Below are 25,811 nucleotides of genomic sequence, written 5' to 3'. Positions count from 1 at the left end.
CAGCGTTCCCCGAGCAGGCTCATGAGGATCCCGCGTGTGCCAGGCGAGGGGACCTGTGCACACATGCTCCCGAGCACCTGCAAATCTCATGCTCCAGGTCTCGCTGGAACGAGCTCTGCTCGCCCTAACGGAGTGAGGAAGTCTGCGCTGCTTTGCTTTCCCAAACCTACCCACGTTGGCAATATTCCTATGCAAGCAGGTTTGGGGATGCAAAGATACGTGCCAGGTTATGAAGCTAGTCGTCACCTGAGGTGACCACACCTTGACCAGCTCTGTTCTGCGGTTCGTCTTCACAAAATAGCGAAGCTTTCTCTAATCAAGATGCAGTGGAATGATACGAAAAGCGGGTACTGTCCTTGACATTTCTAGGCTCAACAGATGTACTTAACTGGCTCCAGCTATTTATTTATCTACTTGCGTAGAGAAAATGCTTGTTACTGGAGAAACCCAAATGCTGATAAGATGATGAGAGGTTTGCATGCTGGTTGATGGTCTCACTTTCGCTTATCCTGAGTGAATACAAGTATCTATAACTAAATATTTCCCTTAGGGTACTGATGACTGAGGTATGTTTATTGCATTCAGTGAATTTATATATATAATCAGCACAATAAACATTATTAAATTGTCTGAGTAAAATCAAAGCATGAAACACAGAGTCAGTGCTGAATTCTAATGATGCTGAATGCCCATGATTGCATGGGGAAAGGATCTTAACAAGCCTTGATTTGAGCTTTGGCATCCGCCTCACAAATCACACGAAATGTTCTCTCTTTAATAGTGCTGAATATTGATAAATGTCTCTGCACGGCACAACAGGGAAGTTGGTCTCTATTGGCAATCCTTACCAAAGTGTGTTTTTTCCTTCTCTACACTCAAGGGTTTACCCTGAATGATTTAATTATAATTTTCCTTGTGTAAGACAAATTAAAGAGGAGAGTAGGAGTGTCATGCCAAAGCAGATTATTTATCTCCTTAACAGATTGCTGTGCACCAAACCCCAGAGCTGCTGCTGCTGCTACTTACAGAAACTGGGCAAAATGTGGGACAAAAGCATAGATGTAATATACATTTAAAGCCCAAATGAATGAAAGCATTAACCCATTATTTATAGCTGGAATTGTTCCATTCCTGTAAAAGCCTTATACGCCACGCACTTAAAACCCAAGAACAGCTCTGCGATCCCTGACCCGCGTCCGCGAACGCGGGATGCCTCCTGCTTTTGAACGTATCTTGTTCCCACTGAAGTCGAGCGGATTTGTGCGGCCACATCCCGGGGTGACTCTGGCTGCCCGCCTGCCATTCGCCGCTCACCGTCAAGAAGAAGAGTTTTGTCACTCGGTTTCGATTATCGCGGCCGCGACTGCTGCCAGCGTCGCAAACTGACGCCGGACCTGCCCTCCCCGGCAGCCTGCAGAGGACTTACGCTTTTCAACACACAACCGCGAGGCTGGGCTTCGGCAGGGGGACGCGTGGGCATGCCAACCAACCAATTACGGTATTCCTCCTGCTATTTTAATATCCTTGTTTATAACTAAGATGTGTTTTCACCCAACACGTTCAGCAGAGCTTCTGCTCTCCAGCTCCTTTTATACAGGTGCTTATAACGTCACTGAAATCTAGCGAGTTGCTCCTGCTTTACAGATCTTTAAGCAACCTCCGGATCTAACCTATGGGATCAGTAACCCCATAAAACACAGAGTGAACTATCCCAATGACATGTGCCAGAAATGACGACGATTATAGTAACTCCCACATAACCAACCTGCATCCTGCAGCCCACTCCTGCTCCAAAGCCCTAGAGGGAGGGGGGAAAGCACAGCTTTACGGCACACCCTAAAAGTTAATGTTACCTGTATATGATTATTTATTGCTGCTGGCAGTCATTATGATGTGGCTGTGGTTAACTGTTAGGACACTTACAGCTTTTACTATGTGCTTTTTATTGTTGTTTAAGTCTAAATAAATAGCTCCTGGTCGAATCAGACCAAAGCTAGTGGCGAATTCCACTGGTGTTGCACACAACGTGCCCTGTCACCAGCCAAATTACTTTTAAGCTAGAGATATCTGCACTAATGCTCGCCGCACCGAAACGGCACTGGGATGGAGCCGCTCAGGGCTCTCCGAGCTAAGAGTAAGGCACAGGCTGTGGAGCAGCAGCACAGTACGTTTCTGAAAGGAAATGCTATCCGCAAGTGGGCAAGTTTTGCCTTCCAGGCACCCTTCAGGGAGCTTCCTCCTCATCTCCAGGTGACAAATGCACAAAGATCTGCTCAAGTCTACCCATTTATCAGGGAAGAGATGGGGGAGCAGCAACCCGCCCATACAGCAACAACCTGCCCTGGCCAGCCCACGCTTCAGGCTTGCGCAACGGGATGCAGAAAGGCTGAGACCTCCCTTGCAATTCCTTCCAGCAGCCCCATCTCACCTGAACTTGCGCTGGTTAGCCAGCTCCACAAGCCCAGTCATATTCTGTATGATCTCCTGAACTAGCTGGGCACAGGGAAATACGCAGATTACGCTCCAGGTCTAGCCAAGTCACTCTCCAAACAGATCCATGGCTAGTTCTACTCTTTACCCTTGCAATCAAAAAGTAACCAAAACCCCGCATAGGCCTATGTTCTCTCTTTTGCAAGTTCTCTACATTTCTGTCTTCTGTGCGCTTTCAAATATATATATATATATCTATCGCACAGCTCCTCTTTCCCCACTGCTCACCACCACCCCGAATGCCCTGACTGCACATAAATACCCTTTTCAAAGAGGAAGTCAGGGCCACGCATCTAAACAAGAGGAGCCTGTAGGTCATATGAAATCCAGGCAGGCACCACGATGCCTGATGAGACTGCAACAAAACCCTTAAGTGCATCAGTAGGCTTTCTTCGGTGTGTAGTCTCCTGTTCTACTTATGGATAAAGATGTAATTCAATCACTGCAGCAAATGGATGGCATAAACCTTCAGTGTACCAGATAGAGCCAAGAGAAAGCAAAGTCCGCAGCCCTCTCATTTGTATTCCTAAATACACTTAATTTTGTATTCTGATTTTGAAGAGAACTCAGATTTGTAAGCAAAGCATAACGACAAGCTTTAACAAGACACCTATCAATTCAACGACTGAGCATTTTAAGTCCTCTAACCTATTACAGTCTCAAACAATACTGTGGCATGTCTATGCCTTCCTAATTAATTTATTTGGAACTTTACTAATAAAAGCATATGTATCACCTTATTTGTAGAGTCTAATTGCCTTCAGGCCACAATTACATGACAGCACTCAGACACACGGATTTCCAGTTCTCCTTGACAGTACACACAAAGCAAATTCTTACTTCAGAACAGATTCATATGTTTCCAGTGCGTTTCAAACTAAACAGCAATGGCATATTGTTTCCTTGATTAGATTGCCATTAGCAGACAGCACATGCCTCTATTCAGTGAGAGAAGATCTATTTCACTGCATGGGCTTTTGTTTTATAAACTAAGAAAAACATAGATTAAAGAAAAATGTTGGAAAGTCATAAACCCATCTTGTTCGGCTCTACATGCAGCAAGACCAGAATTCAATTTTTTAATAGACATCAAATTGTTTTCAGTATCCCACGCAAGCCTTCATGAAAACCACGTCCTTGACGCTTCCATGCGTTATAACCGTACGCACTAACGTCCTCCCACACGTCCCTGCCGCAGATACAAAACGCTGCCTCACACAAACAACGTCTAAACAGCAATACTTCCAAACACTGGGTGTGTTCTTCTTTAAAATCCATGTATTCCAAACAGCACTTTTTTTTTTTTAATATTAGGAAGATATAAGAGGTATTTATATAGCTTCCCTATCAATCTACTTTCAGGCCACCAGAAATATAAACTCTATGGCTTAAAAATTCCATTATCCCATTTCTAATGAATGAGAGGAGGACGGAAAGACAAAGCCATCAGTTTCCATAAAATCCAGCTTTCACTAGCGTCGGCTATAACGTTTCTAGATGGGCAGAGGGGCTCTCCTGAATGCAAAGGAGGACTACGCTGCTTAGCGCGCCGACGGGGCTCGCGGGCTGCTGCAGACCCTTGCCCGGGGCGGCCGCGGGAAGCAAACGCGACTTCGGCCGTTTCCCAAAACTTGCCCAAAAGCAGGTTCCTCAGACCCCGCGCCCCAAAATGTTACCTTCCCGGGGAAGGGGAACCGGGGCCGGGAACAGCCGTCTCACCGCACGCGGGAGTTACGCTGTTAGATGCGCCTCCGCGAAAGCCGGGGGCGTAAAGAAACCAACCTGCAGCAACGCATCCTGCCGAGCGCAGCCGAGAAGCGCGCCAACAGACAACCCCTGATTTTAAGCCACTACTTTTAACAATGCGAGCGTAGCAAGTACAAATTAACTCAGACTTTTAAAAGCCCAACAATGCCGGTTATCTAATTTTAGCAGCGCTTAAAAACGCGCGCTTTGTTCTACCGAAGAACTCAAGTCTAGCCAGTTTGGTGAAAGCAGGTAAACACAGGGGAAAAAAGGCAACCGTTACATGATAAGCCCCGAAATTTGACTGAAATGTGGGTGTCTTGTGGCAAAACAGCTACAGCCGACCAACTAGTTCTCCCTCACCTCTAGTCTGAGGCCCCAAAGCACATCAAGAGCAACACCAACGATGGAAACCTTAAAACAATTTACGCTCACACTTCTTTCCAATTATCCAATATGCTTTTAATTACCTAGCTGCGCCCACTTCGGTCCAATTAACAAGCCACCAAGATCTGACCCAAAGGACCCCGCTCCGCCCAGCGGAGACTCTTCAGCAACGGCAAAACCACGTAGCGGACGATGGGGCCAAGGGAAAAAGCCGAGCTGTTTGGCTTAGTCTTGACTTAATCCCCTCGCGTCACTCACGCACGCTCGCCGCCGCCAGCACCTACCTCTCCCGTTTCGGAGTGTGCACCGATAGCTGTCCGTTAGTCGAGGCGTGCGGGTTTATTATTAAGGAGGTCTTGGAGGGCGCCGAGGAGGAGACGCAGGTGGTGGACAGGTCGAGGCTGCTGTGGTTGTTGCTCGCCGCCTCCTCCGCCGTGTGCGAGCTTGTCACTTCCTTCCAGAGCTGCTGCAGTTCGGCTGGAATCATGCCTGAAACAAACAAATTGGATAATTAAATCAATTAACAGCTAATTCGGCCGTCTTCAAACAGTAATTAAATCGGAGAGTCAGTAAACAAAGCCTAGTGTTAGTTTTGTGTGTGTGTGTGCGCGCGCGCGCGCATGCGGGCATGCATTATTATTATTATTTTTAATAACTAAAGGGTAATGCTGGACATATCAGGTCCTCTGCTAAAATCTTCTGGTGCCTCACCTACAATACCTACTAGAGGAAAAATCCCGTGGGGAGGGGATGGGGATCCACACACCACGACGCCCCTCCGTATCGTGTTAACTACTATTACTTTTTGCCGTTTCGGGACCAGCGGGCCCCCACTTCCAGAGTCCCTGCGCAGGCAGAAATCCCACCGCGGTCACAGGCAAACCTGACAGCAAGGGCAACCAAGGTCTCGTCTGCAGTCGTCTAGCCAAATTTTATTTCAGTATGTATTTTAAGGAAAACGAATACTTTCTGTCTTGTTTTGGAAAGGAAGGAAGGTCTTAGGGGAAAAAAAAAATATTCAGCTGTATTATTATGACAACACGAACCACAATATGACTAATTTTGTGCTTAAGTTTTAAATGATGACAAATAGCTTTGTTATTAAATACAGTTTTTATTAATCACTTTTAGACATAAATTATGAATTCATATTGTCTTCCTGAAATGCTTTTCAAATTTTAACAGTCAAATTGATTATACTATGATTATTTCATTAACACACCTATCTTTCTCATTAATTTTGGTTTCTCGAACTGCTCACTTAATTGATGGATGTGTCTACTGAAAAACTGTATAACTTTCTATACAAGTAACACTATTATTACTGTCATTTCTTAGATCGATGCTAATGAGCCATTCAAAAGTAAAATGAAAACATAAAATAAGCTCCAAGAAATCGAGAAATTTTGTTTTTTAATTGTGTCAAAATGGACACCAGGCTTAGGACCCGCCTGTAGCATTCAATAAATATTCCAGGCAAAAAACTCTGCAAACTCCAGTGAGCCAAATTCAAGCCTGGACCGGGGGCCCTGCACGCCAACGGGACGTGGCCTCCGCGCTGAGAGCTTTAGGATAAAATTCAGTTTATGACATGATCCAACAAGTGGCATTTTCTAACTGAAGCCTATTTCAACGCTCTTTCAGACGAGCGCGGGGAAAAAATAAGCAGCAGAGCCAAATCCCTTTAAATTCCAGGGGGGGGGAAAAAAAGTCAGTGTCCGGGTGTTTTTAAAGAGGCTTCTTGTAACTGCGCTTTGCGATTATTTGGCTGACTGTTCGCTGTTTCAGCGTGCGGTAACACTGGAGCTATCCTAAGGAAATCTGCCATTTTCTGAGCGAAGAGCAGCAGCCCAAACGGGCATGTATCTCACCAAACCTAAGGTACTGGGGAGGGGGGGAAAAAAAAGGCACTATGCATTATATTCATTTGAAACACATAATAAAAAATGCCAAGGTCTAAATTTAATTTATTTTTGTCATTTAGAATACAATGGATAGATAATCATCTCAACGTGATCAGCCAAACATCTTTACTTTGCTAAACTGTTAAAGATTTTAATTATGCTAGCTTTGGAGAGCACTGGTCTAATGAGGCGATAGACTCCAGAGAATCTAAGTGGTTAAGAACTGTGAAATGAGTCTGATAGGATTTTTTTATATTCACCGTGGATCGTTTGCATATCAAAGAGGAGTAAATTATTGCACGACAGACCAATAACCTTCCCCGCCTTTCTGAGAGGAGCATTAACAAAAACAGTTGGTCTCCGGTAACAGTTCACTACAAAACATGCTAAAATGCTTAAGTATCCGCAATTAATATATATTATAAAAGAGGCCTCAGTTTATACATTAAGTGATCAGATATTCTTGGGACACATCCATTTCTCTAAAGCCACGCCATTTTTCTTTCATAAGAACCAAATGCCAATTACATTTTGATGGATTTTGTCCCAAATGAGCATTTAGTTATTAGAGGTATTCAATTATTACTTCTCCCCTGAAATCAAACCTCGGAGCAAATTAAACAAAGAAAAAGGTCAGTACACAAGCCTCTGTCCTGTTTTGCTGTATCTGGGCGATTATTTTCAAACACCTTGCGAAGTGACAGCGCGGGATGTATTTTTAGCTAACACGCTTGACAGCGCTGTCTGCGCACCAACAATTACCTGCGAATGCGGCTGACCCTCACACCACTGTTTACTCAATTGAAACAATAGTGAATAGACTTGTCTGTTGATGATAACATATCGATATGAGACCATATGAGTCGACACCTATTTTTATTTTTGAGAATAAGCAAATAGGGAATGAATAACTGCCCCCCCTCCTCCCCCCCCCTTTTTTTTTTTTTTGGCCACCACCCTCCATCTGTATTTCTAGACAAGTGGATTTTTTAATTGGAGAGCTGTGAGCACCCACTCTCCTTTCCCTGTCCCCCTTTCTCCTCTCCCCTTCACTCCCTTCTCCGTCATTTTTGGATTTACCAATGCTTTATCCGAAGATAAAGCCTGCAAGCGTTACAGCTAGCAAATCACACATATGTGACACGTATACCTCTCTATACGATCCCTAAAAGAGAAGGAATTCCTCCCAACTTAATATACAAGTGTATCTCACATCAGCAGTAGTGAGAACTATACCATACGTTGAAAGCGAAATAAAAAGCATCAGACTTGTTAAAAAATAAAAATAAATCTGGAGATAATAAGGATTTCGGGTAGGATGACGTTAAGAGTTAACCGTGATTTCATACACACAAACACGCTCGCACCCAACCAGTCATTTAAAAATGACATCACTGACATCACTTGATTAAAAAAAGATTAAAAAAAAAAAAACTCTCGTCCTCCCCCAAATCCAGCTCATTGAGAATAATTCTGAAGCAAATTCTTAACTCGGCTGGCAGTTGAAAGGTATGCTCATTACTCATCGAGTAAAATGGTTAAATAAAATAATAGAACAAATGGTAAAAGCAAGTCAAATAGATCCGTGAACACTCGCAATAAATTATGTAATTTACTGTTTAACAGTTTGATTTGAATAGTGAGAGCTAAATTTTAAGTCAGATTCCCCGAACCGCAGTGCAATTATCCGTGATCACTATTGCTCGTGCTGTAACTTCCTAAGTACAAATAACAGGATTTAGACCTGTAACTGCCTAATCTACGAGAGCAATCAGGCTACTAGATGCCTCAGTCCTATTATTTTCACTCACTAGTGATCTGAAGTGTGATGTGCAGCTTCATTTTAGAGATACTAAAATGTAGCTCTGGCAGCTCAGAATGCTGCTGAAATGTGGTTTATTTTTAAATTGCTACCGTGTTCAGATGTAAAATCTAGATTATAGATGTGTCTAAATACAAAACAGCAAAGATTACACAAATATAACATTAAAGGATGTGCTATTTTGTGTAAGACAATGGGCAAGCATTGAAACTAAAATACAGCTTTAAACAAAGTATTAGTTCTAAAGCCATAACAAAAAAATCACTTACAAAGTGGCATTTTCTCCTTAGAAACATGTATTACTATTACAGATACTTAAGAATAAAAAGCAAAATGCTTTTAACTGAATTCCTAGCTACATATACTAGAGGGCTGGATTTTTTTTTTTTTTTTATGTACACGTTTGCAGTATTTGTCCAAGTCTTGCAAACTGTTCGGAAAACAAAAGGGGATGAGAGATGTAATTTTTTTTTAAATGAGAAGTGTCCATTACCAATTATTTTAAACTATAGCCTGGCTCTTCATTGCATTTTTCAGGACAACTAGTCCCCTTCATTATGAAAGAAAATGTAGGCAGAGGTTTAAAAAATGTATGTTGTGGGGACAGTTGACAGATTACCGCTCGCGGAACTCAATTTCCCAACCCCAGGTATCGTCGGCTCAAAGACAAACAGAGTTGCTCAACCTCTTTGTGTCCTTGTACCTCCATACCCAGGTGACCATGTTCAAGCAAGCAGAAAGTTGATTTAAACCTCATAATGACATCAGTTTTAAGCCATCGTCTCTCTGATAGAAAAAAAATGGTGCTGTACTCCAGCCCGCCTGAATTCTCAAGTTACTCTTCTCCCCGCCGTCCCCGAGCCCCCGTTTGGCCGCCCATGAGGACAGCGCTTGCAGCTCCCTTCCCGGCAGAAGGGGCCCTTTGAAGCGCCTCTGCTTATGTTTATGTTGCCTCCGGCGTGCAAGCCGGCACCCCTTAGGTTTTAAACCCGCTTCTTCCGCATGTCGTAAGGGCTAATAGTTACACCGTCCCACTAACCGTATCAATCACTGCCACGACCGCTGAATTACCTACCGGTGTCTCCGACGTGTTACTGCGCAGATTACACTTCATGCATCACCACATTCATTTCTTTCACATTACACGTGAGCGTGTCTTGTCACTGCCCAATTGCCCTCCTTTGGACAGCTTAACTGATGTACTATACAATGAACCTTACCGAGCAAACTTAATAGTATAGGAGCTGTGGGAAAAATTAGAAAGGTTGGCGCTCGAGTCCAGTGGGTGTGTAAGGAACAGCGTGTGATGTTTCCAACAATAAATCTGGAGCGTAATTAGCACGTTGCAACATTTTGCAAGTGCAAATGGCATTAGTCTATGCGCCTCTTTTTCCTAGACTCATTTCATGCCTTCTCCCTATCACGCGCCGCGTTGACAGTGAGTGACAAATGACTACCCGAGGCCGGATCCGGCAGCTCCCAGGCGGGCACGGCCGCCCCTGGCGGCAGGGAGCGACTCGCGAGCAGGACTAATCCGGCGCCCGGAGGCCGGAAAGCTAACCCGGGACTTGCAGAGTCAGGTGCCAGATTCCCCCAAAGTTTAGCCACCAAGGGCAGGAGTTCGGCATTCAAATCCTTCAGAAACGATAAACAAGCCTGAACACACCACAGCAGCCAAACGGCTGAAGGAGACTGCAGTCCCCGCTTTTGTCTCCCTTTATCCAGATAAGTTCATATTCAGTGCCCACCGCATCCTCCTTTTTGCGGCAACATGCACACCGCAAAGGAGGAGGGGGGAGAGGGGATGCAATCTCCCCCTCTATTTAAGTGAGGAGAGCCGAATGCAAACTCCTTATATGGTTTAGAAACCAGTAGCAGCCCTAAGGATGCGCTGAAGAACCCAAATCATTCAACCCGAGCTGACTCAAGTTGTTGAGACGGGTGTTGAAATTTATCATGGCGGGGAAGGGAAGGAAAAGGCAAGATTATTCAGAAAGATCAGCATTATCGTTTAATAGACCTGGTCATCCCCAAGCCATGCCAACTTTGAACAATCTGCCTTAATCAGAACAGCCAGAGCTCAGGCAAGTCTGGTAAAATGGCCCAAGGTTTGCAGGCAAACCCAGTTGGAAAAAAAAAAGAAAAAAAGAAAAAGCCACAGAGGAGGAAATAAGAAAAGCCCTGCATTGCAATCACTGTCAAAAGCATTGTGATGTAAGTTATTGCTTTCAACGTATCAATATCTTAAAAAAAGATTTCAGCAAAGGAGTAACTCCTTGCCGGGTGCAGGACTGAAGAAAGGCGTAGAAAGATCTAATGCTCAGCAATGCTCATGCTTAAATCCATTAAATTTAAATGGAGTTAATCCCAATTCGCCTCAGTGTGGAGGGAAGAACAGAGCTATAATATATACAGGCAGTGAAATGAAGGACTCGTAAACAGGCATGGAGAAGAGACATTGCCACCTTTCCCTTTCAGCTGCAGGAAAGGGCAATCAAATTTCTACAGTGCCGCAGTGCGCGGACCGGTTCTTCCTCGCTTCACTTCTTGCCAAGGACGGAACTAGAAAGGGCCCAAAATACACATTAAAAAAAAAGAAAGAAAAAAAAAGAAGGAAGAAAAGCTGCTCTCAACGCTATCCTTAGCCATGATCCCAGCACCACAAATCTATTAAGAAGCCTCCCGTGAAGAGTTTCAAGCCCAGATTAATAGCACCAAGCAGCTTTGCGCCCAGCAGAGTGGATATACCTGTGCAAACTGAATCCAAACTCCAAACCGCCTGCTGCTAGCTAGAGTGGTCCAAGATTTCAGGGCTGCCCTTCTCAGAGATGTCTCTTTAACGCCCACCCTGTCGCGGGCGCTCTCTCTCCCTACGCCCCCGGACCCCTCACGTACCTTGCGCAAGGGGCTGCAAAGGCAGAGTAGGCTGGCCAGGCTGAATCGTTAGCAGACCTTGACGCTGCAAAGACAGGAGGTGCTGCTGCTGCAACTGCTGCATCTGCAGGAGTTGCTGCTGAAAGGCCAACTGCTGCGTAGCCACCTGCTGTTGCTGGGGCTGGAAAACAAACAAACAAACAAACAAAAATAACAAAAAATAACGCACGTTTGTCAGTATGGAGCAAAGCATTAACAGGGGATTGAAAGGGCTCCTTGCCTCAACATGCTTCAACTTATGAGCGCTGTCACCCAGTATGAAGAGAGGAGAGTGAGCAAAGGACCCAGCCACCTGGCAGCACAGACCCCAAGGCACCTTGGGGTACTAGCGCTAACCACGGGGCTGCAGTCCATTTCCACCTCTGGTAATTACGTTCATCCTACCTAAATCCCTCCTGCGATTCCAATTAAACATTTATGGAGCATTTCTTGGGCTACGCTACTGTGCTATCCTGGTCCACGTGGGCGTGCTTGACCCCAGAAGTGGCCGCGTTATGGTGGTGGTTAAAGCAAAATCTGCTGGCGGCTGTTACAAGTCAGAGGCAATTCTTCGAGCTAGCAGCAAACACATGTCATGCGAGAATCGCACCACACAACCACATTACCCTTAGAGGTAATGAAAAATAATCCTGGAGCGTGCTTGCTTTGCACGTGCAAAGACTGCCTCAACTATTAAGGCCATATGACTGCCTTTATTTATAGTATTTATACTCGCTCTCTCCTATTCATTCATCAAGCAACAACATTTTCTGCTCTGGTCGGAATTATTCTGTGCTGTATTTAAGGCTGCTACTTCTGCACTTTGAAATTTTTAATTATTCTCACTAGAAAGACGACCGAGCTGCTTTGCTCCACGGGGACGTGAACCTTGAACCTTCGAGGTGTAAAAGAACATGTTGCTTTTCTCACTACCGTACCCGGAGAAGCTTTTAACTACTCTGTTTATCACTTCTGACATAAATAAATGAGAAAAAATCAGACCTTTGAAGAAGAAAAACTTCATCTAATATTGTTAATTAGCCATGACAAACGATGAAATAACATTGTAAATCTTTCATAGAAACAGCCACTAGATTTTAATTACACACATTCATAATTTAGCAAACAACATCTTACTTGAATGTGAGTGTTTAATATGTACAGTACTCCAGGCTTCAGAGTCCTTAATTTTGCTCAGTTAAGGAAGCCTCTAGGTTTTGCTTCCATGCTCATCTTGTATTTTATCTGCTTTGTTCTTTAAAACCCATGAAAGGCTTTGCATTTTGATAAATATCTTTTTATTTATTGTACAATGACAGGAGGAAAACTTTTGTTGTGTAAAACATCAATACATCATGCCAGTGTTTAGCAGTTCCTTGTGCTAGCCAAAAAAATTAATGTAGATTTCCTTAGTAATTATCTGAGTGATAGAAAGATAATACAGTGCAGTAGTACAATAAATAGAAGGAAATTATCTAATATCCCTAATCTGCTAGGAATCATATCAAGGTGGAGGTCTTACACACATTATGGCTAACAATTATGGAAAGAAAATTAACTCTTCCCAAACTACACCGACAGATACTTTCACAAATAAAGCACAGACTGCAAGCTTTTTGCTCCCCTTCCGTGATCCTGTTTCAGGAGAGCCCACGCCCGAGGCTCTTACTGGTGTAAAGCAGTAAAAATCCACCAGAGTTATGGGAGCGAGACTGACTCACACCAGCCCAGGACTCGGGCCCCCGCCTCGGACGAAGGCGCCGAAAATCCTCCCGGCATTGACGGCCCCGAGTCGGGCGCCGAACGCGCAGCGCGGACCACGGCAGAGGCCGGGAGCAAGCGGGAAAGAATAGGCCCTGTCAAGGTGAAGTTGACATAATCATGACTTAAAAATAAAAAATAAAAATGTCTATTGGGGAAAGCTAAGGGCAATGGAAACTACTTTTAATAAAATCCTTAAACAGCTGTCTTCATACTGCCAAGCCCCATCAATCTTCATACTGCAACCAACTGCGTACCAACAGGAAAATTAATCTATCTTCTTCTTAAGTAAAAATCCGTTAACTTCACGAACACACTTAAGCAAATCAGCATTTAGAGGTACTGAAACTCCAAAGAGTTTTCATTTCTTTGCAACAGCCTGCTCACAGAGACCCAGCTGGCACAGCTATTTGCAGCAGCACCTGATGAATGCAAACCGCAGGCGTATCAAGAGTTAAAGCAATGTTTTCCTCTGCAGACATTAATTCTGTAAAAACTGTACCTATCTATACAAATGGTATCAGAGAGGGAAAAAAAAAATCTAGTTATAGTAATGCCTGCTTTAGTTGCCATCTGAGGGTAAGGTTAGCATTAAATAAAAAAAAAAAAACCCAAAAACCTGTATATAAATTGACTGATGCCCGCTTGGTTGTCTTCTTGGCGATCCTAAGAAAAGCTCTTGAACGCTCTCTACTTTGAAAAGCCAGGATATAAAAGTATACAAGGCCCATTGTCCAAGAAAGAATTTAAAAGCAACACCCGTTGCCAAACTGCGCTCCCCACCCAGTTACCAAACACAGGATACAAGTCAGTTTGTTTACTTCTCACAATTGAATGCATACAAAAAAGGTCTCAGTGCAGTCCTGTTGTCAGGTCAGTAGTCAGTGTTAAAACGCTGAAATATCCTGATAAAACTTGCATTTTTGATCCCCTCCCTAAAGCTTCTGTCAAAGGTCTGTTTTCCTTTCTTAGGTTACTCCCTACTGCCTAACATAAACTGTCATAACTGCTGGAGGACAAACGGCCCCCCCTTCTCTTTTTCCCTTTTTTTTTTTTTTTCCCTTCCCTTTCCAAAAAACAATCCTCTTAGGCCAACCCGCATGCATAAAGCGGGATCCTTCTGCTGCCGTTAAATAAAATTAATCCCGGCCCTGCTTCGAGCGGCGGCTCGGCTATGGGAGAGGGCGCGGGGCGGACGCGGGGGGCCGGCCGACCCCCCCCCCCGGGCACGCCGTCTCCTTCACAAAACCCTACTAGAAGTAGGGCACCTTCTCCAGGGTTGAGAGGTCAGATCCCCCTTTTTACCTTTGGCGGCGTTTCCTCCTCCTCCTCCTCTCACCTACGGAAGGATGCTACTACCTAGCGACGGAGGGGACGCGGTGGATCAACGCGCCGGTTCCCCCCACCCCGACCCCGCCGATGGGGGCACGCGCGAACCTTGCTGGGACCGTACCCACCCGGCGCGCAGCTCCTCGCGTGACCCTGCTGTCATTTTTCATACGAGGAAAAGGGGGGGGGGGGGGGGGAAAGAAGAAGAAGAAGAAGAAAAAAAGAACCATCAACTGCACGCTAATTTGGCAAGAATAACCTCCTTCACGCCGGCCAACGGGGCTGAGCAAAGCTGCGGGGCGAAACGCGTTGGCGAAACCGGCCCCTATTAAAACCATCAGCCCCCTCCAAAAAAAGGAGGGGGGGGGAGGGGAAAAAAAAAAAAAAGACCCTAGTAAAAGCTAAAAGGGCCTTGGGCCTCTCGTTCTCTTAACAGCTCTCATGTTGAAATGCTCTTCTTAAACCAGGAAGGAGCCTTTTCTCATTGCTGCTGCCGAGAGCGCAGTATCAGAAGCGCGACCGCGGCAAACCGGCGCGCTGGATATTGAAATGCCACCACATTGTCTGACTCCCCCTCTTGTCTTTTTTTCCAACAGAAAGTATCTTTCCTTTAAGCGCCCAGCCATCATCTTTGTGTCTGAGATGCTCTCCCGTCTGACAACAGCAATTTGGAAGAGTTAACTTTTATCGTTCATTCTGCTGTGTAACTTTCCCCTTCAAATTTCTTTATCTGCCCTCTGAGCTCATCTGAACTTTCATGTTCTCCCAGCATGCAGGCTTGCATTCAAAACTATGTCTAATAGACCAAATAAGAGGTTAATAAGAAGTGGCAACAGAAAGAAAAAATACAATCCCTGGTAACTGATAAGAATGACAGTGGCAGCCCTTTATTGTTTGTCTTCAAATATAGAGTTAAAGATCTTTAAAAAACTAAATTTTGACGCCTTTGAAAAGAAAGAAGCACAAAATAACAACAGGGGGTTATTGCCTGCCAGCCACAGGGGAGAAGCTCCATAATTCTTATTCTCCCTTTTGAAGGCTGTTAGAAATCTGATTCAAAAAAGCAACAGCAGAAGGAGAAAGCCTCTTGAGGCTATCGCCATTTCCTGTGATCATGCATAATGCGTTTCAAAAGTGGGTTTTTACCAATTCTGTTGATCAATTGCACCTCCTTCATATTCCCTCTTTTTTCTGCTGTGTTTACATCTGATGTGACTCAATGACAAGCGCTGTCTGAGACTGTGAAACAGACCTGTCATGTTGATTTATGGGCGCATCAAACCACGACTTGTCCAAACTGAAGCTCGCAGTTCATTAATTAGAGAGTTGTGACTTTGAAGTCAGCTTTCAGACTGTGGTTTTTAACATTTGGCTTAATTTATATGCTCTTGAATGTGGATCTCTAAGGAAAAAACTGAAATTCCCTTCTTGTCTTTGAACTTCTTTTGACCGCACAATAATCATTTCTTTGTCCAGAGTGATGCCTGCATCCCAGAGTCATTAACGCGCATTGAACTGCCACTGATGAGTAAGCCCTACTGAATTAGAAAAACAGCCAGCAAAACAAAGCTGAGAGCATTCTGCACAGTGATATCTCACAATTACATGCCTTCCCTCCCTGTGCCATTTCCATTTTAATTACTGTTAGTCCTTTAGATTTACATTTTAGACACTTTTTAATCTGTTCCCTTTTTATTATAGTGGCGCCCGTAAGCGCGCTATGGTTAAGGTTGTGTCAGCGTTTCCATTATAAACCCCTATTTTCAGGGGTTTATAACTCAGCTGGAAAAATTCATTCTGGCTTGAAACTTGGCACAGGTGGCACCATATGCCGAAATTTCGGGGGCGAAAATTTGGCCGGACTGTATTTAGGTGTACGTCGAGCACCACGATGACAAAGCGAGGCACAGCAGGGCGTCACGCAGCGCCCTGGGCCGAGAGGCGGCTTTCCAGCATCTACTCGAGCCAGCGCTGCTGCCAGGTTAACGTTAAGGTCTTCAACTATCACTTCTTGTCACTACAGGGGTGGGTGGACTCGGTGCCTTAAACGTGAATGTACTTATAGTAAAATTAGAGTAAAATTAAATTTTCGCACATCAAAAGCAACAAAGTTAGAAAGCGGCAGAGTGTTTTTGAAGTAGAGGCATAAACCACCCCTGGCCTGTCCCGTTGCACCCACGGGTGCAGCGATACCGGCGCAATGTCTCCGGAGCCCGTGCAACGCGGCGTGCTTGCCGGTGTCACAACAAACGTTGCTTAAGCGCGGTCCTTCTGCTAAGCCAGTGCTGCGAAGAACGCGCCATCAGAGCCTGGCCGGCTGGAAACGGCAAGTCCGAACTCAAAATCGCTTGGAATTTCACCCATCCAGAGCGCACAGCGCCATATCTGGGCCCGCTTCCTTCCCCCCTCCCCTTTACACCATAACTTCTGAAAACGCTCTCCCAAGATACAAGTCGAGATGCTCGTTCCAACGCTCATACCGAACATCAAGGCATGGTCCCCTGCTATAAAATATGTGGCAGCGAGCAAATGGAAAGCACAGGAAAGTAAAGGCAAAAACAGGACAATAACTCTAAATCTGAAAGCTGAGACCTGATAGAGTCAGTGCAGTTGTGCAATCATTTATAAGATGAATGACAGTTTAATAGCTACTAGACAGTCCTCTGGGATCTGTGGTTTGAAAGTAAAATGGGTATTGTCTGTACCTCTTTAGGCTGTTTTCCAGCATGTTGTTGCTGTAAAAGTTGAAGCTGCAACTGTTCCTGTTGTTTCTTATAAAACTCTTGAAGCTGCTGCTACAAAGAAAAGGAGAGATGGTAAGTAACAAAGCGGAGAGGCAATTCAGCATCCCTTTTGGTGTAATACACAAACTGTGATTTGAAAAATAGCATCCTTTTATCTGTAATGGTCTGACCTTTAGTTTGAAACTCGACAATAAATTCAGTGCACACTGACTATTCTTGGCATTATCGTTTGAAAAGTAATCTCCAAAATGAACTGATGAAAAACATACCATTTTCTACACAAACTAATTAAAATAAGGCATGGAATGACCTTTGATTGTAACAACAAAGCCAAAATGCCCTTGCTGAGAGCCTGGCGAATCTCTGTTGTGATACATATGCGCTTTCTAAACGATAGGGTTTGGCTGTATTAAGCGTTGTTCAATACACGCACAGACATCCTGGGAAATACTCCGCTCCTGCCCGCTGCCCAGACGTATGCCGTCCCGGCATCCGCCGGTCCGGCCAGGGAGGGAGGGAGCGCGACGGCACGGGAAGAGCACTCAAGGTCAGTTTACAGTGGACTTTCACATCAGCCTGGAATTAATGAAGCCGTGTTATGCCGGACACTGAGATAACAGCCTGGAAATTGTATTTTGTGGGTAGCAACCTGTAGCTAAAAGGAGGACCAGGCGTTGCAACGGGGCACCGAGAAAGGCCGACGCGCTGCGGAGCCAACACGTTGGTTGAAGTTAAATGGATTAAGGCTGGCAGACCTCTTCAACTTTTATGGCTGCCGTTTCAATAGCCCTTTACAGTTCCAGATGGACGTAACAAGGTCTAAAATGCAAAGTACCCCTCTACTACCTTCTTTCTTCCAGTTAATCACGGCATACCGTGTTTTCTGGGAGATGCAAGCAAAAGCAACGGGGACATCTGCTGAAGTCCCGACGCTTCAACATGCATCTTTATTATTTAGCTGATCTTGGAAATGCTCCTAGCACTGCTCCCCGCATTCGTTTCCAGAAGCTATTTCTGGCTATGAAAACAAGAGAGCAGTCAGTGCGTTCCCGAGCACGATGACCTGGGTACGGACCCCGAGACCTCGCAGCCTTTCCCTCCAGGAACACCTAGGGCGGCGAAGCCCTCCGCTATCCGTAAGGGCCATCGCAGCAGCTGTTAAGGAAACAATTACCTGTTGAAGCATGAGTGCCTGCTGCTGCTGGAGCAGGACTTGGAGTTGCTGGGGAGTTAGCACTTGTTGCTGGAGGATCTGCTGCATTTGCTGGGGAGTGATCACTTGAGGTGTCATCATAGCCACCGACACGGGAACCTGCAGCGCGAGCAGAGAGCAAACGGCAAGTCAGGAAAAGCCGCGCAGCAGCCACGGCACGGCGCCTCGCCCCGCGCAGGGCTAAGCCTAAAGTCGCCCAAGGCGAGAAGGTCCTCCAAGCCCACCGCAGCAAGCGCAGAAGTACCAACCGCATTTTCTCGGCGGCTAGCTTCCCTTTCTGCTGAACATTACGGCGGTGGGAATACTACTTTAAAGAAAGCAACGTAGCAAAACCTGTTCAGATGTATTTCTTTTTACAAGAAAGTGTCAGCCTGGCCCCTTCCCTCCCACAAAGCCCTTCCCTGCCATACAGAAACCCAACAACCGCGTATCCCATGCTGATGGGACCTAGACCCTATCACGACAGGTTTTTAAGCGAATTGAAGGAAGGCTCAGTGATGTGAATAACGGTACTACACACTCCTATGCAGTTTTAACAGAAAGGCCCCCACTACGATGTCTTTACCGTTCCATATTCACCCAGCATACAGATGTCTTCCATTCTTTCATATTATGTGAGATACCATTAAAAGCCGCTTTCCATGACATTTCAGTGACAAACAGCTACAGTGATGAACTTGATAGCATTTCATATTTGCAACTGTTAACACGTTTCTGCACGGGCATCTTTGCAAGGAACCTGTACACTGTATCTGAAAGGATGATGTCTTGTTCAGATAAAACACTGACATTAAAATGACAGGCTGTCTTGGCCAAGGTTACACAAATTGTATTCAAGCGGATACCTAATGACAATGCTATGAATTCTGCAAGCTTTCTAGAATGTAATTTAGCTATTCAAAATAATCACTGCACTTGTGTTTAATTTGCAGACTACATGAGAACCATTTTGTCAGTCCTAGTAATGCAAGAAGACTATTTCCCTAGAAACCCACCCCTCTACCCTCCACCCCAAAAAAGGGAAAGAAAAGGAAGAGAAAAACAATAGAGGAAAAGACAAAACCCATACGAGTTTTAACAGTAATATTTAAGCACCTTACTTTTCTATAGTTTCAAATCAAATATGTGACAGCACAAACCTAAAAGCAGTAAAGGATATACTTTGCTAAAAAGGATCTCCTGTCATCTCATGTATTACAATAAAAGGTAATAATATGTTTAGCACTTTTTCTGTGCACCACTTTTTTAAAAAAATCAGCAGACAATAGCTGATCAGAAGATAAAAGAGTCTAAAAAAAAAAAACCTTCCAGTGTAGTGGTAAGCAAGAGAGAAATGCAGTATTAATTTTATGTAACATAATGTCTTAATATGCAGTTTATCTTGACTTTTTCACATGATTTGTCCTGTCATTTGCATAGCAAGCTCTCATTCCTAATTTCACAGTCATTATGCACTGATGTCCTGATTTCTCAGCATCACTAATTTTGATGAACTAAAAATGGTTCCTGAAGGTCAGATTCATGTACACTGCACATCTTCCCATGTTGTTGTGTACATGTTGTGGGCCAGGGCCAGGCACCGCTTTGAAAACGTTTGTTTGGCCAAAAAATAAAAAAGATAAATAAGTCTAACGGTTGCACGCTTCCGACACCCCGTTAACGCAAACACTGCGAGGTCCGCTGTGATTTCCTGGTGTCACAGCGCGTCACCACGTATCTAACGCGGTCCACAGCCGGGCAGCCAGGCGCGAAGCCTAGCAAAATCGAGATTTAATTACGGGTCAAACTGCAGCCCCCACCGAAGCCAAGGGCCGGCCACCCTCCCGCTGCCTCGGCTGGGAGCGGGCTGGCGGGTTTCGTGCGTTTCCGTAGGGGAAACGCCAGCCAGTCCCCACGATACACCAGCGCCTCGCCGCGCAGGACCCGCTCCGCGGACATTGAGTCATCAGGACGGGTAATCCCGTTAGTTCAGAAGATCCTAACCCAAAGTCTTTTGGAAAACTTTTCTGGAGCGGACAATTATTTAATTAAATACCGCAGTCACTATCTTCGCCCTTGAGCGTGACTCACCTTCGCTATTCCCATCCCCAGAGAAGTTTACTTTACCCTCGCGTTTGCACTACCTTTCACTGAAGTCGGACTGAGCAAACAGAAAAGGAAGCATGTTTAAGTATGTTTTCTGTGCCATTCTTGGAAGATATACAACACAAACACTCTTCAGTCAGATTTATGACGACAGCCAGGGATGCAGACAGGAATAGGGTGGGGTGCTCAAACCCTACGCGCCGGTGATTAACACGGAGAAGGGCCACATTCTGCCGTCGGCTACGCGGAGACAACTCCCGTCCACTTCCAGGGCTTTCTTGCACTTTTATCTCGGGATAGATCTAAGGATTTGGCCCGACCTTTGAAAACTGGCCACGTACCCGCCGGTGGAGGATCTCCTAGCTGCGCACTCTTCGCTAAAACAGAAGCACTTAAACCAGTAAGAAAAAATATATATATATATTTCCATACACACATGTAAAAGACACGCTAAGGAGTACAGGATCGCGTTGATCCGTTCAACCGACTTTCACCATCCGAAACCACCTTCTCACACCACATCTCTGCCTCTAAAGACGGCCCTGCCTTTAGTTTATAACTACGGTTAAGGGCTAGGCCTACCCAAAGCTTGTGCTTCAGCCTGCCATGAAAATAACTCGCGGAAGCCTTTTACAAACAAATTCATATGAACCAAAAGCTACCGTGTGAAAAATGACACGCGCGCACGCGCACTGAACAAGCGTGCGCACACGTACCGCTTAAGGACTTTCACTAGTTAAGAATTATGGCCTTTATATCCACTCTCTCAACTCCCAACGTCCAACTTTTTCATGCAGCTAGTCCCTAGTAATACTGGGAATCAAAGGGCATGCAGCACCAGCAATAGGCTATTATAGCCCACACTTTATTACCCATTACTACCGAGGTCATTAGCGGTAAGAGTGATTGTACCGGTCTTAACCTATTGATCATTGTAACTACTATCATTTAATCCCGTGTTGAATGTCTGGAAAGCTGCTAAAGGCACACAAGAGAGAGTGCTTTAGTGTTGAGAAATATAGCCAAAGCTTGGAAATTACACTTTGATTCATAAAATCTAGCCAGTGGTTTAAATCAATAGTATTTAAAACAGTCATGTAAGTTCTTAACTACAGCTCTCTAATATTTATGGGTCCCTTTTTGAGTGTATTCAGTCAAAACTAAACTTTATTTTAGATACTGTGCAATATACTTTACATTACGTTAGATAAAAAATATTTATTTCTGATATTTTGCCTGATAGTAAGTGAAACCTAAACTGAGGGCTATAAATTCATCTTAGATTCCTATCTCTCAGATGTCAACTTAAAAGTGTTGCCAAAAAAAAAAAATTACAAACCAACTTTGAAAACGGCTTAACTGTTTAAGTACATGAAAATGAGTGTGTTTTATGAGTTAACAATGAATCACAGAAGGCAGTTTATGAAGGACTAAAATAATTCTGTCTTACTGCCTTCAGGGAGTTGAAGTTCAAATTAAAGTACTGGCAGATATATTTAAAGAATGCTAACTTAGCATGCAGAACAGAAATCAATCTCTCCCCCCCCCCTTTTGAGAGTTGTTTATTTCTATTCACCACATGAAACATGATTGTTGTTATTGATACCATTAACGAACCACTTCTGGCATTGTTGACTGATAACAATAGGGCGTGGTGGATACCCAGCTGCACCCAAACCTGGCAGCAAAGGTAAAAATACAGCTGCAATTTGGCTTTCGGATGGGTACTAGTATAGACCTGCTGACATGCTAAAACCATCAACGGCAAAAACCGTCTTTAATACTCACAATTGTTTTTCAGACACTCTCCATTTCTCCCAGGCTTCTCTCTGCCCGCTCTTGCTCCGCATCCCCCCCAAACCCTGCTGCTCCTCGGCAGCCCCCCGCCCTCGTCCCCGCGTCCCCGGGGCTGGGCGAGCACGCCGCGTTTCGGGGCGCCTGACCGCGGGAAACTTGCCAACAACTCGGGCCCAAGTTCCCGGGGCGCTTCACCCGGCGGCCACGGCAGCGATGCATTTGTCACTCTCGCACGCAACTCCGGCAAGGGCCACGGGCAGGAACACCCCTGAGACCTAGTCAGTCATCTACCTTCCCCCCCCCCCCGTCTTCGCTGATATGAAAATAATTCAACACTAGCTACATAATTTCAAGCGGTTTAATCTTGTATGAAGTGTGTGTGGGGTGGGGGACCGCTATTTTCCTTCGGTGGTGGATAGGGGTAGAGGCTCCTTAACCGTTAGCAGGCGGGCATGGACCAGGCGAAGGGTTTCCCTAACTCGTAAAGGATAACTCTGCCAGAAAACCCTTTTCTCTCCTCTTGTAAGCGCAAACTTGATTTCTGTTCACTTCTCCTACCAGGTACTTTGGATTTCTAGGGGGGAAAAAAAAAAAATAGTTCTTCATTTAAAGGTTGGGCGAGAAAAGTTAAACGGAGCAAAACCTAGCTGAACGCAGAAAGAACAAGGGGCCGAGGAGCAGTTAAAAACACTGGGCTGCCTGAGAATTAGACACGGCTAAGCAAAAAACAAACAACTGATTTGAGCTGTCTTATTGGACTGCTGCTACGTGCAAAACATTTGAAACGTAGAACATCTCAGCCAAAACAACGCAAAATCGCTCTGCTCATGCCACAGGACAAGATAAACCACTGATACATTGGCAAGCAGAGAGCACGATGCCGCAAACCATAGCAGATCCCCGTAAAATAAGAAGTACCGAACGCAGGAGCTGCATCCATCCCGAAAGCAAAACGTTTCTGACATAACGTTTCACTCTTCAAAACAACAACAAAAAAAGCCACTGTTAGAATTATTCATGTGGAAACCGTAATCCTGTTTCATTATGCAAAACGGAATCTCACTTTTAGACTTAGTTATTTGGCCGTAATACTGCACAACACATTAAGACAGGTAACGTTTATTATATTAATGTAAAATCAGCTAAGTAGTCAGTCATTAGCATAACCGTTCTCTCCGTAACAATACGGCTCCCCACTAAAAGAGAGGGGGGAAAAAAAAACCTCCTTGAAATTAAATTAGCATTTTATTATTATAATTTTGTTTATTGCGTTTTCTCAGGAGGAAAGAGCTGCCTTTGACCCAGGGAGCCCAGTAACGGAGGCGATTCTGACATTCCAGGTATGTCAGGATGCCTGCTGCCTTCTCTAGTCCTTTCTAGCTCAGGAAAAACTGGAATATTTTCATATTTGTTTACAGAATGAAACATCTGATCTTATCTACCACTTCTCATGCACACCAGGTTTCTCACTAAGTGCCAGGATAATTGTTTCAGCTATAATAAATACCCATTTAATTTGCATAAAAATATAAAGTTTACATAAATTAAATCCTTTCTCCATGTAACATTTGTCAAATACAGACTAAACCGGAACGCACGCAACCAAATACTCATTTAATAACCAGCGTGAGATTGCAACCTCAAGACTAGCATCATCATTTTTTACATTTTAAAAAAGTTATCATTTTTTCCCCCAGCTCCACCAACAAGAAAGCAAAAATTATAACCTGCTATACATGATTCTCAATGACGGTGACATTTTATGACGACTCAGTTTAAAAAAAAAAAAAAAAAAGAGTTAAAAAAAAATCAGTATTTTTTCCAGAGTTTAGGAAAGGAAACGTTAGAGCAACATATTCTGCCAAAAACGCCTCAAACAAACCAAAAGCAACGCTGTCTAGAAACATCCCAAATGCCCCGACGCCCTTGAAAACCCCTTGAAACCTGCTCTCTCTCCCAAACATCTTTAATATACTGAGAATGATCATCGTGTCAGACTCCCTACATTTGTGTATTAATTCATTAATACATTAAGGGGAGCTTAATTAAATAATAAAAGACTGTGATTGAATCAGCAACATTTAATATGCCTAGAATTTTATGCGAACAGAAAGAAGTGGTGTTATAGAGAGGGACGTTTTCCGATGCCGGATTAAAAAAAAAAAAAGAAGACGACGACCTGCAGCCACCCCCCCAGCCACATTTCTATATTTCTATGGGATGATCAGCCCCCTCCTCGCTTTAGGACTATTTTCTCCTACGGGAGCCAAATGCTTAGCTGCCTGCTCTGCAAACTTTGGGCATGTGAGAAGACGGACACCGTGCTGGCCAGCTGAAAAATTAATAAGGTGCTGCAAAACATTCACCTTCTTCAATCAAGCTGTTCAGAGGAAATGCAGAAGGGCATTAACTTAACTTCAGCCCTGCTTAAACACTCATTTAGGTATTGCCACTCTGGTTGCAAGTGCAGCCTTTGTAACAGCTGTAAACTTTATTTGCTTAAAGCGTGCAGCTTTTCACACCTATCGCAGCCACCTACATCTGAGCATCGCAGCTAAGCGCAACGCTGCAAATTAGATCCTAATGAGAAAACATCAGTGGCTTCTTTGACAATCTCGCCATTCACTGATTTACTTCTAATGAAGACGCACTCCAACCAGCCTGCTCGCCGTGTTAAAGGTCAAAACACGCTCAAAAAAACGCCTCGCAAAAATCAAGGCAAATGGGAAACCCGCAAAGAAACCTGCTCATAAAGTGGCGTGGCAATTAGAGTAATTGTGCAAAAAGCCGTCGTCGGTAAAAAGTAAAAGGAATTAAGCTGCCACGACTGTAACAGGTTAGATGAAAAAAATCAAAATTTAATGTATTCTCCCTTGTGTCATCTTGTTTTGTCAAGACATCAAATAGAATTGGAAAGTACAAAATAACAAGCCCTTGAGAAATCACAGAAGCCGACCTTTTTGATGTTGTTGGTTTACCTTGTTCTCAGTTATTTGAACAATGATGTTTCAGATTTAAGGGCAAGATAAAGCTTAAAAATTAAAACCCGTTGTCAGGTTGCGGGTGTCTCCCTCCAAAATAACAGAGCATCTTACCTAAGCGACGAAGGCAAATCCGTCTGAAACTAGTGCAAAGAGTAATTAGCAATGCCACTTATTTGCTCAATATTCAGCCTATTTTTTCTAACGTGCATTCAACTTCAATACAAACTACAGATCCTCCTTCCAGCAGAGGAAACTGTGCTGGCAAGGTTTTGTTTTTTTTTTTTTTTTTTGGGGGGGGGGGAGCTGGAGAAGAGATATTTGCTACTGCTGCTTCTCTCCAAAATCTCTGCACGGCCACTTGAGTTCTGCAGATGGGCGCATGATGCATTTTTTCCCCTCTCCTTATAACTGGAAAGTAAAGCTGAGCGAGTAAGCACCTTATAAAAACAAAGCAGCCCAGGATATTTTAACCGAACTGCAGCAAAGCAGTTTCCAGTAATGCAGCTCTGCTTTCAATAAAACAAACAAACTGCTTAAAACCAGCCAAGCCTTTCGCCAAACAATAACAAATTCAGCTTACGGTGTCAGGACTTTCCCACAATCTAGTTCTGCAGGTGTTGATAAAACTACCCCTTG

The 25,811-nt window shown here is 44.3% G+C and overlaps 1 protein-coding gene across 48 annotated transcripts in view; it reads right to left on the bottom strand.

Moving 5' to 3' along the window:
• The window catches only part of FOXP1 (forkhead box P1), a 388,378-nt gene that overhangs the window by 57,169 nt on the left and 305,398 nt on the right, over positions 1-25,811 (bottom strand). For 37 of the 48 annotated variants that reach the window (XM_068907706.1, XM_068907674.1, XM_068907708.1 and 34 more), the window contains 4 exons: positions 18,271-18,408; positions 17,058-17,147; positions 11,245-11,404; positions 4,908-5,112 (listed from right to left, as the gene is read on the bottom strand). In XM_068907706.1, the coding sequence (XP_068763807.1) occupies positions 4,908-5,112; positions 11,245-11,404; positions 17,058-17,147; positions 18,271-18,390 (575 nt within the window). In that variant the 5' untranslated portion in view covers positions 18,391-18,408. The remainder of the gene's footprint in view (positions 1-4,907; positions 5,113-11,244; positions 11,405-17,057; positions 17,148-18,270; positions 18,409-25,811) is intronic. The other 11 variants (XM_068907694.1, XM_068907698.1, XM_068907699.1 and 8 more) reach the window with 1 other exon arrangement.

This window comes from Struthio camelus, chromosome 14 (assembly GCF_040807025.1).
Source record: "Struthio camelus isolate bStrCam1 chromosome 14, bStrCam1.hap1, whole genome shotgun sequence".
Classification (NCBI taxonomy): Eukaryota; Metazoa; Chordata; class Aves; order Struthioniformes; family Struthionidae; genus Struthio; species Struthio camelus.
The sequence above is the reverse complement of the archived record's forward strand: the minus strand, read 5'-3'. Positions and strand labels throughout refer to the sequence as shown.